Consider the following 23,193-nt stretch of genomic DNA (forward strand, 5'->3'; position numbering starts at 1 on the left):
TGTTCTATACTTTCCTTTATCTATGTTCTACTGCAATTTATCCTCCTCATCGCTAGGCGTCACTGTAGTTTCTTACTTGAGTCTCTGTGCCACCATTCGTTCCTTCTTGCTTCTCCTCTTCGTTTTCAACTTCCTCCTTTTACTTCCTTCTTTGCTAATTTCCTGTCTCTACATGTGGCCAGCGACCTTGAAAACGCCGAGCCCTCCCTTCCCCCTCCAGGCACAACAAAACCAGGCAAAAGTGAGTCTTTATCTTGATTTCAGTCACAGTCTTTCCCAATTCGTCTGCTTCTCCTCCTGGTCCTCCTGGTCCGCTTTCGTCTGCTTCTCCTCCTGGTCCGCTTTCATCTGCTTCTCCTCCTAGACCTCCTGGTCCTCTTTTCGTCTGCTTCTCCTCCTGGTCCACTTTCGTCTGCTTCTCCTCCTAGTCCTCTTTCCTCTGTTTTCCCTCTCTGCTTCAACAGGAAACTATCTTATCTTTCCAATTTCTTATTCTTCCCTTCCCACTCTTCTACTCTTCCCCCCCCCCACTGCTCCACTGCTCCACAAATGTCCTCCAAAGTATTTTTATCGCAGCTGGGCGCTTCCTTCCCGTTTTGTATTCAATTCCCTTTAATGTATTCAATGGTCTTCTCACATATAACTTAGACTAGTGTTCTCCTCTCTGTCTTAATCCACTCTAGCCTTCCGACAAGGTATTATTGAGGAGAATCTGTTTTGTAAAGCAGTAGAATATGTCCTCTTTGTTTCTCCCTCCCCTAAATGTCCAGCTCGGCGAGGCTTGGCTTTACCCCAGCTTGCAGTCGCGGCTTGCTCCCGTCTCCCTGCTTCGCTCCCTTATTCTGGGGTCTGAGAAACCCAGTCTAAGAAAAGAAAAGGCAGGTCTGAGACCCCGAGAGCCCACCTGAGTCCCCCTTAACGAGGGGATCGCTTTGACCCCAAAATAGTTACTGCAAGCGGCACAGCTTTCCTCCTGCTACTGAGAATTGCTGTTAGCGCTCCGCCATCTTTACCGGAAGTCTATAGCCCACTTTTCCAAGGGAGATCAAAGCAGGTTACAACAAGGATATAAAACATTATACAATTTTGAACAACAGTATATAAACATCATAAAACTTTCCAGAATTAAAAACAATAAAACCACAGAAATACAAACCATAGCCAAAAAACAGAACTAGCTGGAAAGCAGCATATATGATGGGGAACAGATGTCAAGACACATGGGGGAAAGCCTGTTAGAAGAGACAGGTCTTAAGTTTCTTCCTAAACAGGTCAAGGGAAGTAACAGAGCGGAGCTCGTTGGGAAGAGAGTTCCAAATCTGCAGGGCCGAGACAGAAAATGGCCTTCACGAGGACGAGGTGTATCTCGTTTTAGGAACCCTTAATAATTGCTTCCCGACTGTCCTGACAGTGTGGGACGGATTATATGGTGAGATGCGGTCCTCCAAGTACCCTGGGCCCAAGCCATTTAGGGCTTTATAGGTAATAACCAACACCTTGTATTGCTCCCGGAAGCGAATGGACAGCCAGTGAAGATCTTGCAAAATAGGTGTTATGTGGCTAGTCCTGGAGCATCCAATGACTAGCCTTGCTGCCATGTTCTGTACTAGTTGAAGCTTCCGGGTTTGGTTCAAGGCTTGCCCCATGTAGAGCACATTACAGAAATCCAACCGAGAGGTCACCAGAGCGTGTACCACCGTTTCAAGGTCCCCCTGGCCCAGGTAGGGTCGCAGCTGGCGTATCAGCCAAAGCTGGTAACAGGTGCTCCTGACTGTCGCATCCACCTGAGATGTAAGGTGGAGCGATGAGTCCAGAAGCACCCACAGACTGCGAACTGAGACGTACAGGGGGAGCATGACCCCATTCATGGCAGGTGGACAAATCTCCTTTCCCAGGCCTGGAGAACCTATCATGAGTATGTCCGTTTTCTCTGGATTCAGACTGAGTCTGTTTTCCCTTATCCAGCCCATTACCGACTCCAGACAGGCATTTAGAGGAGAGATGCCAACCCTAGTCACTGCATCAGTCGGAGACACAGAGAAACATATTTGGGTGTCATCAGCATACTGATAACACCACGCCCCGTGTCTCCGGATGATATCTCCCAGCGGTTTCATGTAAATGTTAAATAGCATGGGGGACAAAATTGCTCCTTCAGGGATGCCAGATGTAAGTTCCCTCTTATCGGAGCAAATGTCCCCCAGCTGCATCATCTGGAATCTACCCGAGAGGTAGGAACGGAACCACTGAAGCACAGTGCCCCAGATACAGTTATGTCCCCGTAGCTAGATGTGAAATGAGTGTATCGTTAGTTGAAACCTCCTGACCTCCCCAGTGACCCTCAGAGGAAGATGTCTTCATTCTGGTTTTCACTACATAAACACAGCTGGATGCTTCTTCAATCCCTCACACCCAACACTCTCACTAGGCATGGAATGGCCATGCGGGATTGCTTCCACAATTCTATGGTAGGACCTGTGTCAGTGAATGGCCAGTTGTAGCCTGATTCCACCTGGAGCAACACTGGAGAATAAAGGGTTCTGCTGGGTGAGGCTGTCTGGCCTGGTGGTTTCTCATTTTCCCAATGGCTCACTCTCTCAGCTGCAACCTTTCCACACAATCCTGGACTGAAACATTTTGAAAAAGGTCCACTTTCAGCTCCAGGAATAAAGGCCTACCTTCAATACAAAGACCCTGATTCCTGCAGCCCCAGAAAGGCCTCTTCTGCAGTCCTTTATGGCCAGAGCTTCCCTGGGTCAGAGGCCGTCTCCTCAGCCGTAGAGAAGGGTTGCTCTGAGTGCGAAGGAGGAGGAGGTCCAAGGGCTGAGGGAGGGAAGGCAATGGGAAAAGGTCAGTGCCAATGGCCATGGAGGGCAGAAGGTGGCAATGCCTAGGAAACTCCTCTGAGTCCCAGCCCTAGGAATGAGTGGCAGGAGTGAGTCCAGGGGGCTGAGGGGGTCTCCTTTCCCAAAGGGGGAGGCAAGGACCGGTGGGACCCTCCCCAGCTAGGGATCAAAGGGAGGGTTTCTTTCCCCACCTCTCTCTCCCAGCCCCCAAAGCCCAGCCTCTCCATTGGCCCTGAGTCCCTGCCTGTCCTTCCTCAGACCTCACAGGCCCCTTCCTTCCTTCCTTCCTTCCTTCCTTCCTTCCTTCCTTTGCCCCAAAATGGAGGGTCACACTTCCTTCCTTTTGGCCCAAGGAACCTGGTCATCCTTTTCAGCCTCAGGGAGACAAAGAGGAGTGTCTCGGTTCAACTGAGGATAGGGTTGCCATAAGGCAGGACCTCCAAACTGGGACAAATGTAGGACAAATGTAGGGCCACATTTTCAAATGTAGGACACGTTTTTATAAAAAATGGAGGACACATGAAAAAATTGATAATTTTTTTAAAAATGTTAATATAAATGCATGTTTCTTAGGCATGCTCAAAATGGAGGACATTTTGGCATTATTCCTAGACAGAAGGCTGAAATGTACTTCTCTTTCTGGCCAAACACCCCCCCGCCAATTCTACAAGAACATTTCCCACTGCCAAGCAGGCATAGCATTTAAAGATCACAGGCAGTCCTTTGTGCCTTTGAAAACTACATTTCCCACTCCCAAGCCTTCTTAGCAATTCCCCCCTTCCTCCTTTTCCTTGCTCCCTCCAACCCCCCCAAACCCCTCGCCCCCTCTTTTTCCCAGGTATGTCTCAACTTAGGAGGGATTTATGGGACAGATCCAAAGCCTTTTTTCTTTTCTAATGGGGGCAAAGCCTTGAGAAGCCCTGGACCCCTGAGAAGAAGAGGAGGGGGGCTTAGAGAGAGGAAGAAAGAGAAAAAGAAGATGAGGAGGGGGAAGAAAGGAAGAAAAAGGAGAGGAGGAAGAGGAGGGGAAGAGGAGGAGAAGAAAAAAACCGGAGTAACAAGAAGAAGAGAAGGAGGGGAAAGAGAAAGGGGGAAGCAGCTTGCCTGAGTGTAAATTCCTCCCTGCTTGGATGTTGCCCAAATAAGGAAGCAGAGGGCTGGCCAATAGAGGCAGGGCAGTGCAGCAGACCCCGCCCCTGCTGGTTTCAGTCCTCCTGCTGCTGCTGCAGGCATGCTTCACAGGCATCACTCTATAGAAGGCAGGCAGCAGCCCTGGGAGCTCAGAGTTGGGCAGCCACCCGGGGGCGGGGGCGGGGGCGGGACGGGACCGGGCACGCCCCCCAGGGGGCAGGAAAGTCCCGCCCACCACCGTGAAATGGCAACCCTACTTGGGGGGAGAGATCTGGGTTTCCTTCCTTCTTACAACAACCCAACCCCCACCAGAAGACCCCCCCCAGCCATTCCCCCAAATTAACAAGGGCTCTCCCCACTTCCCTCAGACTGCGAGGGCAGCAGCTTCAGGGGCTGAGAGTGTGCATGCGCAGATGGCCCAAAGACCCCTCCTGAGCATGTGCAGGGATTGTAAGGCCCTTGCTGCTGCTGCTGCTGCTGCTTATTCCACTGTAGGCCTTTGGAAGAAGGGAAGGACTACGGCCTTTTTTCCTTCCTTCCAGAATGGAGCCCAAACTGCGGAGCTGGACTCAGGAGGGAAAGGCTGGGAAGGCTCTGCTTTGTACATATAGCTCTGTCTCTCTCAGTGTGTGTGTGTGTGTGTGTGTGTTTGCCTCTGCTGTTCTTATGTCTGGGAATGGAGCTGAGGACTGAAGAGAGAAGAAAGGGTAAATTTTGTGCAAATACAGTACTTCTTTACATCAATGAGTCCAGTATGTTGAAACAACAAAGAACTTTATTAAGAACACATAATCAGAAATTCAGCGTTTAAGTCAGAACTGCCCTCCCCAAGCAAAAGAATACATTAAAGCCCCAAAACTTAAACATCACCTTCTTCCAAACCTAGCCCCCACCTCCAATTCCCACAGTCTATGCCCCACAGGTAACAAGGCTCCCTTTGCCTTTCCCAGAAACTAGCCCATTCTGTTAATACCTGCCCCCAACTTTCTTCAGCCAACATCCCACACTTTGCAAAAGCTATCATTCCTATAACTATTCTAACCACCACAAAAAATCCTACCCCTCTATCTAGCTAATCTATTCCACAACCCATAATCCCCACTCAAATTTATAAATTGAAGCAATGGTCTACGAATAGCAATTAAAACCTAAACTTAACAAAATAAAACTTTAAAACATAAACAGACATATTGACAGACAAATCTAACACAAAAAATCACAAGGGCCTTTTCTTATCACCTTTGTATTGCTACTTGACAAATATAATGTTAGTTTATTTCTGGGATTTGTGTGGCTTCTCTCCTGTGTGGACTCTCTGGTGTTCCACTAGGTTTGACTTCCGAGGAAAACATTTCCCACAATGCTGGCATTTATAAGGCTTCTCTCCTGTGTGGACTCTCTGATGTCGCACTAGGTCTGACTTCAAAGAAAAACATTTCCCACAATTATGGCATTTGTATGGCTTCTCTCCTGTGTGGACTCTCTGATGTTCCACTAGGTTTGACTTCCGAGGAAAACATTTCCCACAATGCTGGCATTTATAAGGCTTCTCTCCTGTGTGGACTCTCTGATGTCGCACTAGGTCTGACTTCAAAGAAAAACATTTCCCACAATTATGGCATCTGTATGGCTTCTCTCCTGTGTGGCCTCTCTGATGTCTCACTAGGTGTGACTTTGAAGAAAAACATTTCCCACAATGCTGGCATTTGTATGGCTTCTCTCCTGTGTGGACTCTCTGATGTATCACTAGGTCTGACTTCAAAGAAAAACATTTCCCACAATGTTGGCATTTGTATGGCTTCTCTCCTGTGTGGACTCTCTGATGTTCCACTAGGTTTGCCTTCCAAGAAAAACATTTCCCACAATGCTGGCATTTGTATGGCTTCTCTCCTGTGTGGGTTCTCTGATGTCTCACTAGGTCTGACTTCAAAGAAAAACATTTCCCACAATGCTGGCATTTGTATGGCTTCTCTCCTGTATGGACTCTCTGATGTCTCACTAGGTGTGACTTGGAAGAAAAACATTTCCCACAATGCTGGCATTTGTATGGCTTCTCTCCTGTGTGGACTCTCTGATGTGTCACTTGGTATGACTTTGAAGAAAAACATTTCCCACAATGCTGGCATTTATGTGACTTCTTTCTTGTGTGGACTCTCTCTTGGCTGACAAATTCTTCTGTAAAGGAGGACAATGACAGATAATACTGAATCTCAACGTTAAGAGAGAGTTACCCCAAGATTTAGCCCCACGTTACCCCCTCCCTATTTTAGATTAAATTAATAAAGTTGGTGTTAGTGACCTGAGCATGACCGTGTTCTGTATGCCCCCAAATCCATATAATGATTGTATCCTTACTCATCGGAGCTACCAAAGAACAGATTGAAGGGGAACTGCCATGAGGAAATCAGTAGAAGCAGATAGTCAGGCATTTGAAAAATATTCCATTGAATATATGTAAAACTATTTTAATTGAAAAGTGGCATAATTTCCTGTGAGACTGCCATAGAGTGCAGAGTCACAACATATGGCATGATGCAAGCTAACTGCAGAGGATGCTTCATGCTGTGTGGCACCAGGAGATGACTCACAACTAATACAGTATACAGCTCACATGCGGATTGATGTGTGTTCGAGTTGGGTTTAGAAGAGATTGTGAAGTGGATGGAAGGCAGAGAGGAGAGCTGGTAAATATTTGTTTTATATTGCAACTCAAGATAAAGAACCTCCAAGGACTTGGAGGAAATAAATTGTGTGTGAGTTATTTTTAAGTGTGGAAACTGGTCAATGCATTGCTAATACCTATATCTGGAGATTTGATTCTGTACTCTGCTGTGTTATTGTTGAGCTCTGGGAGTGTCACCTTCAAGACTGTGCTATACATTGACTTGTGAATGGGACCAGAATTCAGCGCCAAGAAGGACCTAAGAGCTGGTGGGACAATCCTGTTTGGCTGAAGTATTTCACCAAGCACCCATTGCATTTATTTCAGTTTCAGACAAGTTTTCCCCCACCAAGGAAACATTCTAAAGCAATTTAAACGTTTTTGAATGCTCGGTTTCTGCCCCCAAGCAACAATTTCAGTATAAATATCAGTCCCAACTCGCTGTTCTTCCGCGTCAGTCCAGTTGCGAACAGACACTCCGTTGGTTTACATTTCTAAACACCTCATCACACTCCCCAGCCCCACTTGCTATAGCAGTTACTGACTTCTCTCCCCATTCTGGACCCTCAGCAATTGGAATCAAGATCCATCAATGTAATATATTACCATTAGCAAAGCCTTACACTATTCACCACTCCAACCTTTGTTACCTCTTGTAAAGAACTTAAGGAAAAATCCCACTTCTGATCACAATTGTGCATTTTAAACAATGTTTTTTATTTGGCCCAAATTGAGTTTTAGGCCACTTGTTGTTTTACTGTGTGTAAATTGGATGCTATTGTTGTTTGGTAGCTATTTTACGGTTATAAAACTGCCTCAATCCGTTGGGAGAGGCGGGTACATACAAATCAAGCTTATTATTATTATTATTATTATTATTATTAAAATCTGTCAGGTTGGTGGCTGCCTCCCAATCCCCAAGGCCCCTCTCCTGCCCCTTCCCAGAGGTCCCTTCCTCCCCACACAGAAGTAGGCAATCCTGGCTTTGCTCCTGCCTTCCCCTCCTGGCTCCCAGAGGTCTAGAATAATAGAATCATAGAAATGGAAGAGACCACAAGGGCCATCAAGTCCAACCCCATTCTGCCACACAGGAATCAAAGCATCCCCAACAGATGGCCATCCAGCCTCTGTTTAAAAACCTTTAAGGGACTCCACAAAAATCTCCGATGGAGTTTGTTCCACTGTCAAACAGCCCTTACTGTCAGGAAGTTCCTCCTAATATTGAGGTGGAATCTCTTTTCCTGTAATTTGCAACCATTGCTCCGCATTCTAGTCTCTGGAGCAGCAGAAAACAAGCTAGCTCCCTCCTCAATATGACATCCCTCCAAATATTTAAACAGGTCTATCATATTAACCATCTCTTCTCCAGGCTAAATATTCCCAACTCCCTCAGTCATTCCTCATAGGGCTTCATGGTTTCCAGACCATTCCCCATTTTAGTTTCCCTCCTTTGGACACGCTCCGGTTTCTCAACATCCTTTTTTAATTGTGGTGCGCAGAACTGGATGCAGTATTCCAGGAGGGGCCTGACCAAGGCAGAATAGAGTGGCACTAATACTTCCCTTGATCTAGATACTATACACCTGGATGGAAGGGAGCTCCGAGGGCATGGGGACTCAGGAGCAGGGCCCTCAGAGCTCCCTTCCATTCAGGTGCCAGGCTTAAGCCTCTCTTGGCTGGAAGGAAGACCTGGAAGGAAGAGAGCTCTGAGGGCAGCGCAGCCAAGTGCTCATTCCTGGAGGTGCTCTGAGGCCTGGCTGGGTAAGCAGGAAAGCCTCAGCGGGTCTGGAGCCGAAATGGACCGCGAGGTCATCCAGCTGGGCTGCAGAGCCCCCTCCAGGAATGGGAACTCAGAAGTGCTGCCGTCGGAGCTGCCTTCCAGCCAGGTGCCAGGTTTGGGTCTCCTTTGCTGGAAGGAAGGGACCTGGAAGGAAGAGAGCTCTGAGGGCAGCGCTGCCAAGTGTTCATTCCTGGAGGGAGCTCTGGGGCCCGGCTGGATGACCTCATGGTCCATTTCAGTTCCAGACCTGCTGAGGCTCCCTGCACACCCAGCCAGGCCCCAGAGCACCTCCAGGAATGAGCACTTGGCAGCACTGCCCTCAGAGCTCTCTTCCTTCAAGGTCTTCCTTCCAGCCAAGGGAGGCTTAAGCCTGGCACCTGGATGGAAGGGAGCTCCAAGGGCAGCACTCCGGAGTCCCCATTCCTGGAGGGGGCTCTGGGGCCCACTGACTGAAAAGCTGCCCTCAGAGCTCTCTTCCTTCCAGGTCTTCCTTCCAGCCAAGGAAGGACCAAGCCTGGCACCTGGATGGAAGGGAGGTCCGAGGGCCGAAGAAGAATTGGAGGAGGAGGAAAGGAAGGCAATGTATGCTTCAAGTTGCAAAAAAAATTTGCTTGGACCCTTTCCGGCTGGGGGCATGGCAAGGGCTCCAAACCACGCCCACTGGCCTATCCGACGTTGGATAATCCGGAATGCCGGATTACCGAGAGTCGGATAATTGATACTCTACTGTACTTCTATTGATGCAGCCTAAAATCGCATTGGCCTTGTCAGGTGCCGCATCGCACTGTTGACTCATGTTCAACTTGTGGCCTACTTGGACTCCTAGATCCCTTTCTCACATAGTTTCAGTCAGCCAGGTGTCCCCCATCCTATATCTGTGCATTTCATCCCCCTCCCCTAAGCCTGATCCCCTTCCCTTTCTTCCTCCACTCTCCAAACTTCCCTCCTGCCGATCTGCAGTGCTTCAGCATTTCACCTTCACCATCTCTTTCTTGCCTTTCTGTTTTTCACATTCCCTCCTTCTCTCTATCACAGACACACACCCATTTATGTGATGCATAAAAGGGACACTCTGAAGCTCATTTGTTGAGAAAGGCAGGATAATCAATATACAAATATCTCATTGGGAAAGGCAGAGCAAGGGGGATTGGGACCTGGACTCCAATTTTGGAGAGGGTCTAGTGCCAGAGAGAAGCCTTAAAACAGCCTTAAGACATCTCTAAGACAAGGATGGGCTACTGTTGGTGATTGCGGGGGTCACACTGGACCCCAGGGGATCTCAGGGGCACCCCCACATTGTATTGCCTTAAAATAGGAATAATGTTTGGCCCCTCAGTATCCCATGCATCCCTTTGGGGAAGTGGAGGCCATTTTTTCACTATTGGGCCCTCTCTGAGCCATTGCAGGGCCAAGGGAGAACTTTTCTCCAAGAAGCCTCTCCAGAGCCTGAAAAGTCCGGAAGAGGGCCAAAAAAGGTAAGAAATATACTCAGAGATGTGCTGAGTACCATTTCGGTGAGAAATGCATTAATCTCCATGCTTTCTTCCCACAAAATCCTAGAATTGGTGCGATATCTGGGGGCAGAACTAAGTTTCAGAATTAAAAAGTCCTTTGCTTGTACGAAAAGGTTTATTGAGAAACTCAGGCAGAAGTGTCCATTAACACGTCTAAGCAGTCTCTGAAGCGTCAAAACCTTTCCCCTCTGTCATTAACTGCCTTCACACTCCTCCCTTTTCCTCCCCCTTCAGCCTCTAAACAGCCTGGCTGCCAAGGTACCTCTTGCCTTCTTCTTCTTCCACCGTTCACATCCGCATCTACCCCCGGGGGCATGTCTGCCACCCAAAGCTCACAAACCAGTCAGTTAAGAGCCTCCAGAACTGCTTCCTTTCTCCAAGCCGTTCTAGGCCCCACTATCCTTACCAACTACTTAAAAGTACAAGCATTTAAACTACTAACAATTCCCCCCTAAACCCCAATACCATTCTGGATGAACCACAAAAGCTGCTTCTGACAATTGGCAGTTTACAATGGGGTATTTAGAATCCTTATAAAGTGGAGAGCAATAGTGCCTCACTAAACTACCAATTCAAATATTCTACAGGATGTTGCTATCACAATTAAACTATGCTTGAAAGGGATCTAGGACTCCTAGTAGACCACAAGTTGAACATGGGCCAATAGTGTGATGCGGCAGCTAAAAAGGCCAATGTGATTCTAGGCTGCATCAATACTATAGTTTCTAGATCAAGGGAAGTTATAGTGCCACTCTGTTCAGCTTTGGTCAGGCCTCACTTGGAATAATCCTGTGTCCAGTTCTGGGCCCCAGAATTCGAAAAGGATGTTGACAAGTTGGAACATGCCCAGAGGAGGGGAACCAAAGTGGTGAAGGATCTGGAAACCATCAAGTCCTATGAGGAGCGGCTTAGAGAGCTGGGTATGTTTACCCTGGAGAAAAGAAAATTAACAGTGAATATGATATCCATGTTTAAATATTGGAAAGGGTCGTATTGAGGATGGAGCAAGCTTGCTTTCTGCTGCTACAAAGAAAAGGAGACACCACAATGGATGCATGTCACAGAGAAAGAGGTTCCACCTAAACATTAGGAGGAACTTTGGGACAGTAAGAGCTCTTCGACAGTGGGATATACTTCCTTAGAGTTTGGTGGAGTTCTCTTCTTTGGAGGTCTTTAAACAGAGGCTGGATTGTGCTTGGAATGTATATTCCTGCATGGCAGAAGTGGGTTGAACTGGATGGCCCTTGTGGTCTATTCCAACTCTATGATTCTATAATGCTAGTGGATTCCTGTTCCTTACTCTCAGAGGCCACATTTTCATAATTCTCCATCATTATGTAATTGTACATAAGTCTCTGCTTCTTCGACAGCAGTTTCCATTCCTCTTCGGTGAAATATACAGCCACATCCGCAAAGGTCACCTGAAACAGAAAATAGCCCTCTTACAGAGAGTCATTAAGCAAAAAAAGGTGAGGGAAGCACATGGTGCATCCAAATATTCTTTGATCACTTTAGAATTCAGTCCAGGAAATAAACTTTAAATTCTGTCAGCCAGAAAAAAGCTACTGCCTGTGAGATCAGTTTGTCTTGAATCTTTTCAATATAATTTGCAATATAATAAACAATATAATTTAGGCCACGGCTGGGATATTGAAGATGGATTAGGATACTGATTATCCCAAAACATACAGTACATTTAGCCACCAAAGAATTATGATACATTTAGACATTTCTTGCCACATTTCAGAGGCAAACGTCATTTTCAATAACAGTTCTGGGGATCACTCTGGGCTTGAGGGCCACTCGGCCCACCCCATATTTAGATCCAGAGATGTTCTCCCATAGCCCCCAACATTTCATAGATGGGAAAAGCAAGACACATGTGGACAAGCAACCCAGAAGGCAGTGAAGATGGCCAAAGTTGTTTATGAGGTAGATCACACAAGCTAGGAAGGGCACAGCAGTTTGCTTCTGCTTCAGCCTCCTGGGAAGGGCCATATCCTATCTCCTTTTAACTCTCCTCTCCCCACATTTGAGTTGATGGGCTGTTAACTCAGTTGCACTCAGGAACTGAATTGAGCTGAGACGGGGAAAAGTGGGAGGAGGAGAGAGCAACTGGGACATTTTTAAAAGCCCCTGAAAAAGTGGAGTGACAGAGGATTAACCAGGACTGTCTTGCTAAACTCGGACAGTGTTTTATTTGCTTCCTTTCATAAATTTGCCCACCAGTGACACAGATGAAGCTAATAGGATAGTGTCTCACCGAAGAGTTGTTGTACCTTGGCAGCCTCTTTCTGTTGGAGCCCAACTCCCTCTGTTTGGCCTCTGTGTCGGCCATCAGGTGGGCAGGGGGTCCTGGTGACCCTGCACTTGGGTCACTTCCAGAAAGAGAGGCCCAAAGCCGTGTACAAGGAGGCCAAGATGACGTTCCTGAGAAAAGGGACCAGGGTTAGGATTGGCTTGGCAAGAAACCCTGCAGCACTCAAAACAGAGAACAGCATCCTGTTGGTGACATATGCCTCCTTTGGACTGATGCAGAGGTGGGCATCCCCTTCCTCCATCTGCACCAAACAAAGCTCCCCAGACCTAGCATAGATTCACTACACATTCCCTACACAACAGATACTCCATGCCTTCTTAGAGTGGTGGAGGATTAGGGGATGGGGAATTGGAGAGGGCCTTGGTTATGTCCCCGTAGATAGATGTGAAATGAGTGCATCATAAATAAATAAATAAATAAATAATCTGCTGAAACCTCCAGAGTTCCCCAGTGCTTTTCCCCATCATCAGCCCCTTTCCCAAGAAGGCTGCATCTGCATTATACAAATAAGGCACTTGGAAACCACTTTAACCACTCAGTACTATGGAATCCTGGGAGTTTACCTTTGGGATACTTAGCCTTCTCTGCCAGAGAGCTCTCATGCCAAAACAAACTACAAATCCCAGGATTCCATAGGATGAAACCAGGAGAGTTAACACACTTTAGAAGTGGATTATTTCTGCAGTGCAGATACAGCCTGAGTCGGTTGTAAAAAGGTAGAAGCACCCAATTCTTGTTTTTCCCCACCTAATAATGCTTTTCCTTTTTTAAAAAAGTAGTTTGTTTTAGTCTCCAATCCTTATTCTTCCTGTTGTTGTTTGTTTGTATGTTTGTTTGTTTTATTCTTGGTAATATGAATTATTCTGGTCTGTCTCCTTCCTTCTTGCCTGAAAATCTATTAATAAGGAAACTGGGGAGACTTTTAAAACCTCCCAAAGGAGCTACTTTTGGCCTTGTTTGGGGGACAAGCCTCCTCTTAGAAGCCAAAGCCCAGTGTTTGTAAATAATAATAATAAGGCTTGTATTAAAACTATGCTCCCCATTTCTGATCCCTTTCAAAACCCATGCTCCCCAGATGGAGAAGAGCTGTGTAATAAGAAAACCCTCTCAGAAAAGAGACACATAAAGAGACACACTTCCTTCCTTTTGGCCCAAGGAGCCTGGCCTCCTTCTGACTCGAGCCTCAGGAGAGAAAGAGGAGCCTCTGTTCAACTGATGCTCAGAGAAGGTTCTGGAACATTATTCCCCACAGTCACAAGCAGCACAAAATGGCCACCGGAACACAAAATAGCCACCGGAACACAAAATGGCCACTGGAACACAAAATGGCCTCCTCCTCCTCCTCAGAACCTTCCTCTAAGCCTTCTCCCCCTCCTCCTCTCAGGGGTTAAAGTCGGCACACTGGGAAATGCTTAGATGTGTGTGTGTCTGACCATGGGCATCTAGCACTGGGAAGGACAAGGCTGATCAAGCACAGCTGATGCTCATAGGCTCAAGGACACTTTGGTGCCTGTGTGCACCTATGCCTGGATGATGAAACATCTGTCTGTATTGCACAGTGGGACACTTTACACTGTGGGACAGGAAGTGACTGAGTTTGGGAGACCACGTGGTCTGAAGGCTATATAAACTCAGGGGCTTCCAGTGATTGCTTGTGGGTTGTAGTAGGAGTTGGTATTCATGTGATCTGTATTATAGTGTTGGTGATTTGGATAGCACTCTGTAAATAAAGATAGCACTTCAGGAGACTTGGCTTGTCTGGTCGTTAGTCTGGCATCAGTTGCTGAGAATCCCCGGAGATTCCTGCATTCCTTCAGTTCCTCGAAGACATCCAATTGCTGTTATCTCTACTGAGGGCTGTGAACCACGTTTCTGAATTTGCCAGTTATACTCTGCCATAATCCAGTCTTGGGTTATATGCCAAGGAGTTCTCTGACACAGGTTGTTGACCCAGCAGTTTGTGACACCTCCTCCTCCTCTTCCTCAGGCTTTTCCTCTAAGCCTTCCTCCTCCTCCTCCTCCTCCTCCTCCTCCTCCTCCTCCTCCTCACGCCCTTCCTCCAAGCCTTCCTCCTCCTCTTCCTCAGGCCCTTCCTCTGAGCCTTCCTCCTCCTCCTCCTCAGGCCCTTCCTCCAAGCCTTCCTCCTCCTCCTTCTCTTCCTCAGGTCATTCCCTCTAAGCCTTCCTCCTCCTCCTCATGCCCTTCCTCTAAGCCTTCCTCCTCCTCCTCCTCCTCCTCCGGCCCTTCCTCTAAGCCTTCCTCCTCTTCCTCAGGCCCTTCCTCTAAGCCTTCCTCCTCAGGCCCTTCCTCCAAGCCTTCCTCCTCCTCTTCCTCAGGCCCTTCCTCCAAGCCTTCCTCCTCCTCCTCCTATGGCCCTTCTTCTAAGCCTTCCTCCTCCTCTTCCTCAGGCCCTTCCTCTAAGCCTTCCTCCTCCTCCTCCTCCTCCTCCTCTTGCCCTTCCTCTAAGCCTTCCTCCTCCTCTTCCTCTTGCCCTTCCTCTAAGCCTTCCTCCTCCTCCTCCTCTGGCCCTTCCTCTAAGCCTTCCTCCTCCTTTTCCTCCCAAATTTGGGGGGAGTGTTGTGTGCCTTCAATTCCTTTCTGGGGACCCCAAGGCAACACTGGCACAGGAGTTTCTTTGTAAGTTTGGCTGAAGGGGGTTTGCCATTGCCATCCTTTGAAGCTGAGAGAGTATGACTTGCGGGTTGGGGGTGTGCTTCATGACTTGAACTCATGTCTAGTGACCCTATTCCCAGGGTTTCCTTGCCTTCAGGTGTCCTTCCACTTTGCCCATTGTCTTCCTCTGAGGCTGAGAGAGTGTCTGCTGCCCAAAGTTCCCGTGCAGTGGGTTTCATGGCCCAGAATGAATGCAATTTCCATCATGTAGATGTGTGTGTGTGTGTTTGTTTTGCATCTTCCAGCTGGCCATTGGTCTTCCTCTGAGGCTGAGAGAGTGTGACTTGCCCAAGGTCACCCATTTTCTAACAATGGAGGTAGAAATATCCTACAACGTGGGTTGATTCCATCTCTTACTGTGAAATAGGCAGGAAAAACAGACTTGAAGGAGTCAATGCCACCAGAGGGAGCAACCCCCACGATCCCTCAGTCTTTTTCCTGCCTTGCTCCGAGTAGGCTGTGTTTTTCCTCTTTCTTTAAGACTTTAATATTTCTTCTAATACTTCTTCTATTCTTCTTATATTCATGGTCTGTTCTCTCCTGCCTTGACAACTACCTACAAAAACAGCAATGTTTCTTTAGTCTTGCTCTATCCTTTTGTCTTTCTAATGGCTGAAGCAAAGCCAGACAGGGAGAGACAGTTCAGAAGCTGCTGTGCTGTGAGGCAACTAGGCCCAACTCCAGCATTAAAGAAGAAGTCAGGTCAGCCACATCTGGCTGAAGGGTCTGAAAGGCCAGAGAGTCCAGGCATGGCCGGAGGAGGGAGCTCCCTCTGTCCTGGACCAGATGCATCCCTCTACAATCTCCAACCCCGGGAAGGGGTCTGCACAGTGAGATGGACATCCTGAAAGGGATTGGCATGGTGGAGGAGAGAATATTCTGTGTCCTTAACCAAAAGGCACCACACCGCAGTCACCAGCCCCAGAAGGGGTTTGGGCGGTGAGATGGACAACCTGAGAGGACCTTGGCACTGCTGGAGGAGGAAGAACCACCTGTCCTTGGCCAGATTGCGCCCCACTGCAGATATCAACCTGGCAAGAGGTTTAGGCAGTGAGAGAGAGAGGAGGCAGACTTCAAGAGGTGAGTGATGATCCTACTTCTAATCCTATGTTTGTGGGTTAAAATTTACCTCAGAAGTTTGTTTCTGGCTTACATTGCCAGTTTTCAAAGAGATTTTAGTTACCTCAAAAGTATGACTGGAGAGTTTGTTTCTGGCTTGCATTGCCAGTTTTAAAAGAGTTTCTGGCTTGCATTGCTAGTTTAAAGGAGACCTCAGCACAGAAGTGCAAATGGAGAGTTTGTCTCTGGCTTGCATTGCCAGTTTTAAAAGAGTTTCTGGCTTGCATTGCCAGTTTAAAGGAGACCTCAGCACAGAAGTGCAAATGGAGAGTTTCCCTCCAAAACCAACTGCCTCCTCCTCCTCCCCTTCCTCCATGATCCACTCGGACTGAAGGGATCAGAGAGGGTTACCAAAAGAATTTGCCAGGTGCATCATCCCCTAGTTGGATGTTTCAATCACTCCTTTGGGGGAATTTGTCTAAACAATTAATTTATTGTGCTTCCTTTTTTAAAATAAGAGGCAAAGCTGCAACTTAAGTTGTGGCGTCCATTTTGGTTAAAGACACCAAGTCAAAAGAACAAAGGGCTGATGCTTCTGCTCCAGTCTGCCTCTGTTGAAACAAAACAAAATATTAACAAGTTCATTCCTCAGAAGAGGAATGTGATCTCAATAAATAAATAAATAACAATCAAATAAAAATAAAAATGAGGGCCTTTCAGTAGCTCCTGAAAGCTCCTAAAATCTCTCAGATTTTGGGGGGTCTGATAATATTTCATTATTATTGTATTTGTTTTTATGGTATTATTGTATAAGACAATTAATATATTGGAGTTTAATGACAACTCTGACCAACTGAAGCTTGATGATTCTGATCTTCCTTAAAGGAAGTATTTTCCTCCAAGTCAGGGCCTTTGACATCAAATACTGCATTTCATACAGATTTTATGAAGGTCATAAGGCCTCCATAGATTGTTATTGTGAGACCTAATCCAATGGCTGTTAATATATGTGTGTGTGTGTGTGTGTGTGTGTGTATGGTTACAGCTCACTTCAATTTGTCATGGGAATCAACAGATCCCACATGTGGTTGCTAGAGTTTATGCTCAATTAAAATTGTCTCTGCTATTTCCATTTTTTCTGGAGCTATGTGTGGCCTACAGCGCTTGTTAAAAACAAACAAACAAACACGAACGTTGGTACTTACCTGTGATACGTTCATTTCCAGCAGACAAGGGTCCTAACATCCTGTATTCTGGGTTAAGCTCCTCCTATTCGCTCCTGTAGGCAGGGACAATAAACAAAAGACCGGCCCCTATATAGGGAGGAGCTAACCCCCCTGGGCCTCAGTCAATAGCAAGCCAAGTGACTAGTAAGGTAAACCAAGGAACTGAACTTTAGTAACATCAGCTAAGGGTTAACTAGAACACCTTAGAAACAACTAGTCCAAGAACAAAAAAAGAACTCAGAAAAACCAATACAGCAACAAGAAGAACAAGGCAGGTCCACCAACAGTCAGGGTCGGAGGCCTCAGACAGCACCCGAGTGGGCAGGATGTTAGGATCCTTGTCTGCTGGAAATGAACATATCACTGGTAAGTACCAATGTTAGTTTTCCCAGCAGACAGGGTCCTAACCTCCTGTATTCTGGGATTTACAAAAGCCTTCTCGAACTGGCAGGGAAGTGCTGCTAGGAGACTGTGGCCCCCGACACAATCTGTTGGAGAACCCTCCTTACAAATGACGCCTCAGCGGACTGAGACACGTCCAGTTTGTAATGTCTTATGAAGGTTGAATGAGACTTCCATGTTGCCACCCTGCAAATGTCTGACAGGGAGGCGCTAGTGGCCAGGGCCGCAGAGGTCAATGCACTCCTGGTTGAGTGCGCCATCACCCCCTCGGGTGGAGTGAGATCAAGAGTTCAGTAGCTCTCTTGAATACAAGACCTGAACCACCTACTCAGAGTCGAGGCAGATACCTTGCACCCCAAAGAGCCCGGGAGAAAGGAAATGAACAACATCTCAGATGACCTTAAGGTTGAAGTCCTCTTGATGTAGATTTTGAGGGCTCTGCGCACATCCCATGTGTGCCAGGTCTTTTCCAAGTCCTTCTTAGGATCAGGGCAGAATGAAGGCAGGAGAATGTCCTGTGACACCTGAAAGGCTGAGTTGACCTTAGGCACGAAGGTAGGGTCTGGACGAAGGCACATTGAGACTGGCCTAAAATACACAAGTATTTATGTACCGACAGGGCCCCCAGCTCTGACACTCGTCTGGAGGAGGTAATGGCCGTGAGTAAGATGACCTTGAGGGATAGGTGTTTGAGGAAGGCCTCCCAAAGATCAGCCCAACCGTCAGCGCCTTTAAGACCGTGTTCACGTCCCAAGTTGGAAAACGATGTCTGGTGGGCTGGGCCCTGTTGGAAACTCCCCTCAACAGCCTCTTAATGTGAGGATGGACGCCATTCTAGCTGCTCTCTTATGGAGCAGAACCGATGTGATGGCAGACACCTGCCTTATAACCATGTTGGGTCTAAGTCCCTTTTTAATGTCATCTTGGATGGACTGTAGCAGGTCAGCCACTGAAAACCTGAAGCAGTCAATGAGAACTTGTCTAAAAGGTGGATTATGGTGGATTATGTGATCAATCAGAATAGAACCTGATCTAATCTGGACCTATGGCAGCTTCCAGCCTATCACTGATCACCTCGTCAAGTGGTTATAGCAATGAAGGTGATATTAAGGTGATTTCACGCATAGCAATTAAGACTTACCACTCTGAACGAGAAATGTTAATGTCTGATCTCCAACTAATATTTCAAAACAATGTGCAGTTCTTTACTGGAACATCTGTGAACCTGTGTAAAATAAGACTAATTCCATGATTAGGCAAGGGAGACACGGGATTAACCTTTATCTCGCAGACATTGGTGAGTCCATGCAGAAGCGTAGATGCACTCTGTGTTAACAGGGCCTGTGGTCAGAATTAAGTCTGATTTCATCTGAGGATGAACTTGTCTAGAGGCTTCAAAAATCGCCCAACTCCATGTAGCAGACTATCATCAACCTGTAGGCTGAGGGGTCTCCCGACTGAATGAACTGCTGATTAAGGAGTCATGAAATGGGAACAGAGGGCTTGGCGAAGATAGCCCTCTGGTATCTAATTTCGAGGAGAGAATTTTCTCCACAAAAAGTATCTGTCAAAGGAAAACAAACCTAAATTTTAAATAGTATATTGGGCCCTTGATATGTACTGGAGTTGGATTCGGGACTTAGTAAAATGGAGTCTCCTGTATAAAATAGTAAAATCACCATTTAGTGTTGTTGTTTTTCTGGTTGTTTTTTTTAATACACACACACACACACACACACACACACACACAAGCTGTGGGCATATAGGTGGCTGGTGTAAGTCTCTATATGGAACTGTATGGTATATTAAATCTGAGTACATGTGCTGGCAGAAAACAAGGCATAGGCACTAGGAAGTCCATTTTCCCAGCCTCAGAAGGCAGTGGACAATGGTGTTGTTTGGACCAGACCTTGGCATGAAAGACACAGCAGCTAACCTTATAACAATAAAATCATAGAATCATGGAGCTGGATGAGACCACAAGGGCCATCAAGTCCAACCCCCTGCCATGCAGGAAATCATAATCAAAGCATGCCCAACAGTATGCAAAGGAATCTTGTAGCACCCTGAGACCACTAAAAGAAAGAGATTGGCAGCATGAACCTTCATGGCCTTGAGCCCAATTCATCATATGCATGATAGACCTTGTTAGAATAGGCCTATCCAAGGCAGGGAGCAGTTGAATGGCAAGCCCATCAGCAGGCATTCTTATTTAAAATTCAAAACAATGTGCAGTTCTTTACTGGAACATCTGTGAACCTGTGTAAAATAAGACTAATTCCATGATTAGGCAAGGGAGACACTGGATTAACAGGCATTCTTATTTAAAATGTAACTATCTAGACAAGGTAAGAGGTAATTGTGATCTTTGTGGCAGACTCCTCAGGGCTCTGTAAGATGTCTGAATGGGTTTTCGAGTGGTGAAGGCGGAGCCATCCTTCATAAGGGTTGGTTCCCTCTGTTCGCTCCAATCAGGTAGGACCTAGAATTCTGGGCATGAACCCTGGGGAACCCATCCTCCTTGTTGCCCAGTCTAGTTCCTGCCTTTGCTCCGTCAGGTCACTTTTCCCAGACTCCCTCCTGTTCCTCCTCCTCCTCCTCCTCCTTCTTCTTCTTCTTCTTCTTCTTCTTCTTCCTCTTCACTTAAAAAAACCCACACACAACCATTTCCCTCTCCTTTCCCCATCTTCCTCTCTCCTGTGGAGCAGGCTAGACGTGGAATGGAGGAGATGGACAGCCCTGGGATGTCCGGCAATTCTGGACATCTGCCAAGGGCCCCTGCAGCACAGAGAGAGCTGGCGTGGACTTCTAGCATGAGGCCAGAGGAGGGATATCCCTCGTCTCCGCGCTCTAATGCGCCCGGCCGCTGTGACCTGTCCCGATATTGGGAGGGAGCGGCTCGCACGGAGGACTCCAGGAACGTGAGTAACGCCGCAATGCGCGGCTGCGTCTCACTCCAACCACTCCCGCCAGAGTTGGCTAGCCCTGCCCTGACAACAGCCATTTCTTCTTCCCTGTCCTCCCCGAATAGGGAGGCTTGCCTTTTAAAAGAGCCCTTGTTAGTTCCTCCCAGGGACTCCAACTCCGAGGGTGACAGGCCTCCTGGGCAGTCTAACAGGGCCAGAGAGTCCTCATCCTCCCCCCCTGCCTCACCTCCATCCAGGGACACCATTCACTTATCTGAAAAGGGTAAATTTGTGCCCAAACCCTCTGTGGCGGCCAAATTCAAATCAAAAAGGGGAGGTAAACAGACTTTGTCCGTTGCTGGCCCTGTTCACTCTAAGCTTAAACACAAGCCTAGAGTGCCATCTAGAGTCAAGTCCTCTAAGTCTAAGAAAATGAGACACTCCTCTGAGGATGAGGCCCTTTCCAGATCCCAATCCACTTCTGCCTCTGAATCAGAGGAAGGAGAGTGGTCTGTTGATGATGAAGTTGTTGAGCCTTCTTCGTCTTCATCTTCTAGACTTTTCTGTGCTGACAATTTTCCTATTCTGTGAAGGAAGGCCATTAAAGTCCTTGAGTTGGATACAAAACCACCAACTCCTCACCAAGAGGAGACTGACCTTCCCAAGGGCAAAAAAGATTCCTTTCCTGAGCCTTCCCCGGCTAGTGATGAGGTGCCCTTCCCATCTGAATTCATGAGAGTGCTTAAGGCACAATGGTCAAAATCCCTCCATGGTTCACTCGGACTGAAGGGATCAGAGAGGGTTACCAAAAGGATTTGCCTAGTTGGATGTTTCAGTCACTCCTTTGGGGATATTTGTCTAAACAATTTATTTATTGTGCTCTCCTTTTTCAAAAGAGGCAAAGCTACAACTTAAGGTGTGGCAGCCATTTTGATTAAAGACAGCAAGTCAAAAGAACAAATGCCTGCTGCTTCTGCTACAGTCTGCCTGTTAAAACAAAACAAAATATTAACTGGAGTTCATTCCTCAGAAGAGGAATGTGATCTCAATTATATATATATATATATATATACACACACACACACACACACACACAAATGGGGGCCTTTCAGTAGCTCCTGAAAGCTCCTGAAATCTCTTAGACTTTTTGGGTCTGATGATCTTTTATTATTACTGTATTTGTATTTATGTTATTATTGTATAAGACAATTAATATATTGGAGTTTAATGACACCTCGGTGCAATTAAAGCTGGAGGATCCTGATCTTCCTCAAGGGAAGGATGTTCCTCCCTCCTCCAAACCTTCAACACCAAGTACTCCATTTTCATACAGATTTTATGAAGGTCATAAGGCCTCCATAGCTTGTTATTGTGAGACCAAATCTAATAGCTCTGTGTGTGTGTGTGTGTGTGTGTGTGTGTGTGTGTATAGTAACAGCTCACCTCAATTTGTTATTGGAATCTACAGATCCCACTTGTGGTTGCCATAGTTTATGCTCAATAAAAGTTGTCTCTCCTATTTTCATTTTTTCTAGAGCTATGTGTGGCCTACAGCGCTTGTTAAAAACAAACAAACAAAAACACTTAAGGTCAAAAAATAAAGTTCTGCCAGAACATTAACAAATGGTTTAAGATAGTGGCTATTTCAGGAGACACTAGCCAAAATGTGATTCAATACAATCCAAGACCACAACTGGTTTAGTTCCATTACAAAGACAGATTTGACCAAAGAACTGACACATAGATGTCCATTACAAACAAAATTTGACATTTCCAGCTCTTACTGGGACAAATTGTTTAAATAAAGTCTCTTGGCTAAGACTAGGGCCTGTTACAGACTGCCAAAATAAAGCTGCTTCGGGTCTCTATGAAGGTATGCTATTTAAATGATGCATGGGTCCTAAGAGTCCGGAGGTCACGCCAAAGCCACACTCCATGTCTAAGCATTGGAGTGCAGCTTTGGTGCAGCTTCTGGACTCTTAGGATGCATGCATCATTTAAACAGCATACCTCCAAAGAGACCCGAAGCAGTTTTATTTTGGCAGTCTGTAACAGGCCTATGGATAACAAAAAGACCTTACCATCTTTTATTTTTTAAAAAGGTTATTTCCTGTAATACATTCCTCTAATGAAGAATGAAAACAGGGTCCCGACTTTCCTGTATTGTCTAAATATGACAGTGGGGAGCCTTTAGAGATGAAGATGGCTCTGATGCAAGGACTCCATCTTCTGACTGAGCATTATGCAGCGTTACTACACAATGTGGTTAAGATTTTTAAATAACATTTTCGAGGCCACCCCTCCACTCCAATTAGCCTACAACAAACGGTCTTGGTTTGCCACAGGGCAAAGGTGACTTTTCTTAGACCTGGGCCTTCAGTCCTAGAGACACTCTTCAGAGCTGTCTTCACAAAGATATCAGGTAAGAGTGGATTAAACCTGCCACATTACACCTAAATCTGCCAGACATGATCAAACAATTTAAGATACCATCATGTCCATAAACAAAAGTCCTTCGGCAGACCTTCTCCTTCTAGTGAGGCTTCAGGGTCTAATGAGTACAGCATCTCAATGCATCCCTTGGGCTCGTTTTTCACTCCTGCAAGTCACAATGGTTGACTCTGCCATACCAAAAATACATAACTCACCGAATCTACAAACAGAGTCCAGTCCC

The 23,193-nt window shown here is 46.6% G+C and overlaps 1 protein-coding gene and 1 long non-coding RNA gene across 4 annotated transcripts in view; both read right to left on the bottom strand.

Moving 5' to 3' along the window:
• Positions 1–2,738: 2,738 nt before the first annotated feature.
• Positions 2,739–14,230, bottom strand: LOC149286395 (uncharacterized). 3 transcript variants are annotated; one of them, XM_089494126.1, is made up of 4 exons: positions 12,197–14,230; positions 11,234–11,354; positions 5,217–6,152; positions 2,739–2,823 (listed from the first exon to the last, which is right to left on the bottom strand). In XM_089494126.1, exons 1-3 carry the CDS (start codon positions 12,269–12,271, stop codon positions 5,251–5,253), a joined length of 1,098 nt encoding a protein of 365 aa, XP_089350252.1. In that variant the 5' UTR covers positions 12,272–14,230; the 3' UTR covers positions 2,739–2,823; positions 5,217–5,250. The 3 variants fall into 3 exon arrangements, with proteins under 3 accessions (XP_089350252.1, XP_089350253.1, XP_089350251.1); XM_089494127.1 differs by lacking the exon at positions 2,739–2,823 and having other exon boundaries at positions 4,761–6,152; positions 12,213–14,230; XM_089494125.1 differs by lacking the exon at positions 2,739–2,823 and having other exon boundaries at positions 4,761–6,152.
• Positions 14,231–14,693: 463 nt separating this feature from the next.
• LOC149286396 (uncharacterized) overlaps positions 14,694–23,193 on the bottom strand; it is a 32,557-nt gene continuing 24,057 nt past the window's right edge. The window contains exon 3 of the long non-coding RNA XR_016277603.1: positions 14,694–16,596. This is a non-coding gene — a long non-coding RNA (uncharacterized LOC149286396). The remainder of the gene's footprint in view (positions 16,597–23,193) is intronic.

This window comes from Sceloporus occidentalis, unplaced genomic scaffold (genome assembly GCF_023333645.1).
Source record: "Sceloporus occidentalis isolate IW3139 unplaced genomic scaffold, rSceOcc1.0.p SCAF_69, whole genome shotgun sequence".
In the NCBI taxonomy this organism is placed as follows: domain Eukaryota; kingdom Metazoa; phylum Chordata; class Lepidosauria; order Squamata; family Phrynosomatidae; genus Sceloporus; species Sceloporus occidentalis.

Excerpts from the sequence above, each read along its gene's own strand:
- LOC149286395 (XM_089494126.1), bottom strand. The coding sequence starts at position 12,271 with ATGGCCGACACAGAGGCCAAACAGAGGGAGTTGGGCTCCAACAGAAAG. Across the intron at positions 11,355-12,196 it reads CAAGGTACAACAACTCTTCG|GTGACCTTTGCGGATGTGGC; the intron begins GTGAGACACTAT and ends TTTCTGTTTCAG. Across the intron at positions 6,153-11,233 it reads TGAAAATGTGGCCTCTGAGA|AAGAATTTGTCAGCCAAGAG; the intron begins GTAAGGAACAGG and ends CCTCCTTTACAG.